At 54.5% G+C, this 7,108-nt stretch overlaps 1 protein-coding gene across 1 annotated transcript; it reads right to left on the reverse strand.

The window, feature by feature from the left end:
- Nucleotides 1-2,519: 2,519 nt before the first annotated feature.
- B0T26DRAFT_744233 (uncharacterized protein) lies at nt 2,520-5,040 on the reverse strand (the record flags this gene model as incomplete). Its single annotated transcript, XM_060444384.1, has 4 exons — nt 2,520-4,348; nt 4,407-4,582; nt 4,634-4,789; nt 4,856-5,040. The coding sequence occupies 4 exons, from the start codon at nt 5,038-5,040 to the stop codon at nt 2,520-2,522; spliced, it is 2,346 nt and encodes a 781-aa protein (XP_060290164.1).
- Nucleotides 5,041-7,108: the final 2,068 nt, after the last annotated feature.

Consider the following 7,108-nt stretch of genomic DNA (forward strand, 5'->3'; position numbering starts at 1 on the left):
ATACAATAATTATTCGGAGTTTGACTACACTAACAACATTCAGTTTGAGTGGGCTGGGCACCTTGTCACCCGATCGTCCAGGACCTACCAAGCATCGAGCTCGGCAAATGGGAAGACGTTGACTAACAAAGACTCATTGCGTCACTCATACTCACGCCTTACCTGCTGCACCCACAGCAGAACGCATCTCAAACACTGCTCAAGAATCGTGTTATGAATGTTCCTTGTGATTGAGGTAGCAGATTGCTGACTGAAGACTCGAGCACAAAGGCAAGAAACATAGGGAATGGGAAAATAATCGCCCCAATAGAGCCATGGCCCGCCCTCACGACGAGGGCCAATTGTATACAAGGGACAGTGACCACCCTCTTCCCTGCTCTGAACTCCCTAGCCGCTCTATCTCACTCATTCCGCTTGGCAGCTCTGAGGCTGTGGTATCTAGCCTCAACAACATTCAGCACAGCATTCGCAACAATCTGCACAGCACTCGCAGCCCTCCTCGCGGACAAAGCAACAGCACAAGGCTGCTAAGCAGCCCTGAAGACATCCCCGACTACCACTCATTCGGGGGGCAGGTTGCTGCTGGTACTGCATTTAACCCTGTGGTGGGTAATAGCCCTGCGGCTGCGGTGCAGGATACGGCTATTAAACCACAACTATGGTTAGCACAAATCTTTACCAAGACTACGATCGTGGCGACTCACGGCCTGAGGATACTGAGGGTAGCCCTGAGGATACTGAGGGTAGCCCTGATGGACTGGCGGGCCTTGCTGATAGTATTGCTGAGCAGACATTATTGCTTGGGCTCTAGGGACTTGAATGTTTTTTTTTTCCAAATTCTGTATCGTCGGGAGAAGAAAGGAAGAAGTTTGAATTTAGGAAGCTGATATTCGCCACAGAAGCTGGGCTGCCAGGGTGAGGTCGAGCGCCAAAAATCTCGACGGTGGTGTAGAGGAGTGAATTTGGATGGGGGTGGGGAGAGGCTTGGACGCGGGAGGGGAAAGCCCCAAGTGACGTAGCCTATAATGTCTACCCGCTACCCACCCGCCACGCTACACGTACCGCTGACCGCACGCCGCCCGCCACACCAACCGCACGCATCTCTAGACCGCCCTCCAGTCTCCCAGTGTGCCACTGGCCAGCAACGGGGCGTCCTACGACGTGCCGCCAGTGCTGTCTGCCCAGCTGTCTGCCCGCTGTCTGCCCGCCCGCTGTTACGATCCTGGTTCAAAGGTGCAGAGGGCGTTGCCCGCCCGCTGCGGATTGGCTGGAACGGCACTTAGGGTGGGGCTCTCGCTAAGAGAAGGTGCATCCAATTAGGGAGTGCTCAGTGGGGCCATTGCCAAGGTGCACTGAGCATGGCTGAGCTCAGTAGGATCAGTGCCGAGACCCACTGAGCGCACTGAGCAGGGAGCTCAGTGGGGATCAGTGCGTCTAGGACTGAGCACGACTGAGCATGTAAGGCAGTAACTCTGATTGGTTGCTCATAGTTCTATATAGGAGCTGGCAGCACGCTCTCTCTGGAGAACGGTTCTGCAGCTATCAATGCATCTGGTTAAGCATACATTGGTTGTGTGTTGAAAGCTTGTCTTTCGCAATCTGTGAACGATACTCCTTGTCTCCTGTCATCTCCTACCTGCCGTCCAGACCCCCACAATCCTAGGCCGGGCCTAGCTCCGTGGACCTGTTGTCCAGATTGTAACACCCGCTGTCTGCCCAGATACGAAATCAGCCGCCGTAACAACCGCGCCCAGCCACCAGACACTCGGCGCCACCCTAGACTGCATCCCTAGACCCCTAGTCACCACCATCGCGGCGCTTGCGGTGCTACTGGCGGGCAACTGGGCGTCTCGCGTACCGCTAGCTACTGTCTGTCTGTCTGCCCGCTGTCTGGCCGCCCGCTGTCTGGCCGCCCGCTGTCTGCCTGGACACGACGTCAGCCGCCGCCCGCCACCCCAGACTGCCCTCTACTTCCTAGACACTCTTTCCATCTCTCACCATGACGGTCTAGTCCCCTCTGCTCTATTCTGTAGAAGTAAAGTTGTTCCCTGCCGCACCCGCTCCAGCTGACTTTTGCCACGTTTCTGGGCAAGGCAAGCGCGAGCCCCTGTAGACACTTACTAAAGTATTCGCCGGCACCCGATCTTGGCTGTGGACTTTTCAAATCATTAGAGTAAAACTGCCTAATTCACAAGTTCGCCAAGTAGTACACAAGTTTGCCAAGTAGTAATAAGTTTTAGCTACGTATAAGTTTGCCAAAGTTATTTACTATTAGCACCCGCTATGGACTTTTTACCTTTCCGGCTGTGGACTTTGCCGTGCCACGTTTCTGGGGGCTAAGGCAAGCGAGCCCTCTTGTTCTATATCTCCATGTTCATATCTGGGAGGTGGGATGAGGTTTTCCTAATTTAATCACTAAACTCCTCATCCTCGGTTTGTCTGCATCGATACGGCGGCCTATAGCCAGCCGCGCCTCGTCCATCAGAGTCATGATAACGCGGAGCAGCTCGGCGGAACGGTTACGGGCCTCCTGGGTTGTGTGGCGGCATCATGGCAACCGGCTCACGAAGGAAGTGGTTCGCCGCGTCAGAGCCGTCCAGTAACCATTTGAGACAGATCTGGACGCCTTCCCGAGCATAGCGGTCAGGGTCGTCGTAGACACAGCAGTTGAGCAAGGTAACGAGCCCCTGATGGCGGAGGATTTGCGCCTGGACTGTCGGGTCTCCAGGGCTGCTCTGTCCGGGTGGCGGCTGGAGGAGTCCGGCGAGGGTGTGCAGGATCTTGCCCTTGACGTCCGACCGTGGATGCTGTGAATCTCCATCGTCACGTCTTTGGTCGTCGATGGGAGTCTCAGAGGGGCTGGGGTCGGGGGTCTGCTCATTGGTCGAGTGGTTGGTCAGGTCGACAGGCGGTTTCTTTGCCACACCTGCCTCGAGGCCCCTTAACAAGACCAGAAGCTCATAGGCAGCTTCCCACTCGATGAGATATTCGCGCGTCTCGACAACCTCGTTCGCTATGGTTAAGAGCTCTAGGAACTGCTCAAGACCATCTTTGGCATACTTCATGTCAGCGGAGACGGGAAAGTCAGCAGGATCGCGCTTTGCTCTGAGAATCTGCTCCTGGAGGCGCATCAGGGCAGCGTATTCTGGCACGATGCGGCTCCGGAACTGGACGAACAAGAAATGAAGGAGCTTGACGTCGCGTAGATGCTCCTCTGAGTCTGGGGAGGGCGGGTTCGCGTTCCTAGCCCGGAACGTGTTGTTGACCAACCTCAAAAGCAGCGTCTGCGCTGGCGAGATGATGTCTTTGGGAATCTGCAAGCACTGCCACGCGTAGGGAATTAGGGCACTGTGATGGATGGCCTCGACGATTTGTGTTGTGAGTTGGAAAATACGCGATTGTTTGTTCTCCTCCCAGACGGCAATGAAGACTAGCATCTCCCGGAGAAGGTTCCTCCCGCACTTGAAAGCCAGAAACATTCTGCACCGCGTCTCTTGCAGCTTCTCTCCGGCTCTGGTGAGCGCGAGCCCTGCATTGTCGAGGATGCACGATTTGACCATCATGTGGAGTGCCTCGATCTGCTCAGGGTCGAGAATACTCGGCACCTCTGTCAGGAGGCCGGCCGCTGCGTACGAGTCGTCATGGTCGACGTCTTCTTCCTCGATTGTGTCATCATCGTAGTCCTGGGAATAGGCACGGCCGTCTTCGTGCTCTTCCTCAGCAGCGACATCGGGAGGCACCGGGGCCTCGGTAGAGTGCACCGAGCCTTCACGCTCGTCTGTGCGGTAGCGGTTGACGAGATCGGCCTTGCGATTCTCGGTCCTGTGCTTTGCAAACTCGACCAGGGGCATGGGAACAGCCCAACCGTCGTGATTCGGGTCCCGGACCTTCAGCCACCACGTATCGACCTCCTTCGACACGCGGCCATAGGCGCGGTCCTGCTCGAACTTGTCGGGCTCGTCTTCTTTCCAGTGCGGGATCATCTCGGCGTCGTCTTCTGCATCGCCGGCCCGTGTTCGAATCGTCCCCTCGGGCAGCCAGTTCCAGAATAGCGGGGATACGGCCGACAAGTTGCCGGGTGGGTGGCCCCTCGACGCTATGGTCTCCTCGTATTGGATAAGAAGCTGGCGGGCCTTGTCGCACACCCTCGAGTTCCGCTCGATCCAGTTCTGGACCTCCATCTTGGCGACCACTGGGCAAAAGTCTCCAGCCCCGGCATTGGCCTCCTCCTCCTCACCTGCAGTCTCGTCGTCGAAGAGCACAGTTGACCAGAAGGACGTCATAGTTCTGTCATTTTTAGCAATCCAGGTGTACGCCTGCTGTAGGCATAAAACAAGAAACTTCTTGTCTAGGGGGTGCGCGTTAGCATTCGAGTGGGTATATGCCTGCGCGAGGGAGAGTCTTACACAGTTCGGTAATTACGCCCACCCTGAGGCGAACACCGTCCTCAAGGATGTCGCCATCGTAGGCCTTGCTGGTGACGTTAACACAGACAATGATGGTCTGGTAAAGCACCCGGTCGAACTGGGCTGCCGCACATAGATCCTGGGCAACCTCGGCCTCGGTCACGACTAGCAGCTTTCTAGCAATATGCATAAGCTTGATGAGCAGCTAGAGATCCCCTTTGAGAGACGTGTAGTTCTTGGTGATGAGCGCAGTGCTCTCCTGGGAGGTTGCGTCATTCAAGGTAGCCAACGGGCCGATGGAACGCGTAGTCAGGCTTGGAATGGCAGCAGCGAAGTCCTTGGTCAGCCAGATCCAGATTTCCACGCTGCTTGACAAAGTCTCCCTAGACAGACACTTGGCATTAGAATCTCGGTTGGCTTCGGTTGGCACCAGACCAGGCTAGACCAACCTGACGTCTCTGAGATTGTGCGTCGTCTCGAGCGTTCGGGAAATGAACTTTGCGACCATGGCCATGGTTTGAGGTCCGATGGCTGGGTCCCGCTTCAGCCGCCCTTCATAGCAGCTCATGGCCGTTGTGAAGCACAGCTCCTCGATAGAGATGGGACGACGGCCTTGGGTAACTTCGGCCGCCATTGTCGTCGCCGCCGCCGCCGCGGCACTACCCTGGCCCGGTGGCATTGGGGCGCTCGACATGTCTGCTTGGCTTCCTCTTTTTTTCTGCCTGTCTATTCCCCCATCGAGGGTACAGCACGTTAGCTGCTGGCCTGTCTGATAGTCGGCCTGCGCTGGGTGACACAGATGTCTGCGCTGGGTGGCACAGATGCACTGCACTGTCCTACCTAAGGTGGATCCCGTCGAGACGGCTTTTGGCTTGTGAGCGTCCCAAAGAGAACTAACTACCTCAGGTAAGGTATTAGGGGAATGTCAGGAAGGAACAGGAATTAAAAATGATGGTCGCCGGCTGGTAATTTTCTCGGCGAGCAATTGACTAGAAAATCAATACTATGCTCTCTCGGTTAGTATGGCGGCGGCTTGGGTAGTGGTTGCAACTTGTAAGCTTTGCCTGTATTGAGAAGTTGAAAGACGAATTTGTTCCATGACACAGGCAGGCTAGCTTAGCGAATAACCTTGGGTAGCAGCCTGATGGTTAGGGTTAAAAAGCCCACTGCCCAGCCACGGTTTGGGGCGAACGGGGCCTGTAGCTGTGGGTCTGCCAAGCTACGAGAAGAGTCAAGTTGTTCGCCGCACCCCCGGCTGTGGTATTACAAACCACTCGACTGTCAGGGTCGTCTGTCTGTAAGGGAGCACGGGCTCCACAGAATGCTGGGTTGGTAATTATGAAGATAGAACAAAGGGCAAGCTCCTATCGCACGGGTAATACAGTCAAATCGGAATGCCACTCAAAGTGTATGAGTGCAGTGAATGTGTATTGCTTGCTTGAAGAACCAAGCAAGAACTATCTAGGACCGTGGCTACGGTCGTCGTATATATCTATCTAAGGCGGACCAATCAGAGCGTTGGTCCTAGGTGATCAGTGCGGTCAGTGAGCTCAGTGCGATCAGTTCCCACTGATCGCCCTGATCATACTGATCGCGCTGACCGCCACGCTATTGGCTGCACTCCCGTGAAGCGGGGAACTACCCCGCTTCCTTGCGCCAGCCAATAGCAGGAGGCTCCGTGCAGCCTCCTGCGAGCCTGAACCAGGATCGTAACACTTAGCCCGTGTTGCCTGTGTTGCCTCAACGACCTCGAATTCACTGAGCTCCCGTTTCGTACTTGACGCTGGAAGCTTACTAGTTGTAGCTTTTGGCTCTATACGATGGGGCTCTAAAAGCTGAAGTGGAGCCCCATTACGTATTAAGCGCCAGTGTGGATGGAAGTCTTCAAGAAGAAGAGGCTCTTGACGTCCAGTTAGTGCATGGACACATAGAAGCCCGTAGATACAGGTAAAAGTACCTGTGCAAGTAGGTTGAGGAGGGTCTTTCCACTGTAGTTGCCGCTGCTTCTCAACCTTCCGTAGTCCTTCGTATGAGACCCAGCCCTGTACAGCCTTATATAGAGCTTAATCGAGCTCAAGGGGTATACGGATCTGTTGCTTGGCTTGATTAAACCGTAGTTCAGAGAGTTGGTTGATCAATGCAAGCCGAATTGCCTTCCATGCTTCAAAAAGGTCAAATGTTGACCTCTGAAGGTACGACTTAAGAAGCGCATGGATCCCTTCAACACGAGAGGTAGCTGTATTTCCAAAATGAGCTTGTTGGTCGACCCATGCCGAGACAAGCTTCTCTTTGAACGGTAGGAGCCATGTCTCCTTAATATAGCCAACCTGTACAAGGTTTGTCAAGCCATACTTGTTTTCGAACTCTTTTAAACGCTCCTCGTAGATCTCTTTAGTTGGCGAATTAAGGATAGAGAACCAAAAAGCGTAGAACTCTTTCCAATCCTCAGCTTCTGGAAATGCTGGTTGGCACCGCGCAAGAACTGCCTTATTTGCATGCCAGATACAGAGAGATATTGTTGATGGAAAGAGAGTTGAGGCTGCGTTAATAACTACCAGGCACCGGTCTGTCAAAATGACTGATGGGAAAACTCCACCACACTGCTCATATAAGGTCTTCAACCGCCCAAGAGCCCATATGTAGTCTTCTTCAGCCTCACCGCTCAAAAATGCAAAGGCAATACAAAAGGACCGTCCAGTTGC

This window comes from Lasiosphaeria miniovina, assembly GCF_030549165.1.
Source record: "Lasiosphaeria miniovina strain SMH2392-1A chromosome Unknown B0T26scaffold_8, whole genome shotgun sequence".
NCBI lineage: Eukaryota > Fungi > Ascomycota > Sordariomycetes > Sordariales > Lasiosphaeriaceae > Lasiosphaeria > Lasiosphaeria miniovina.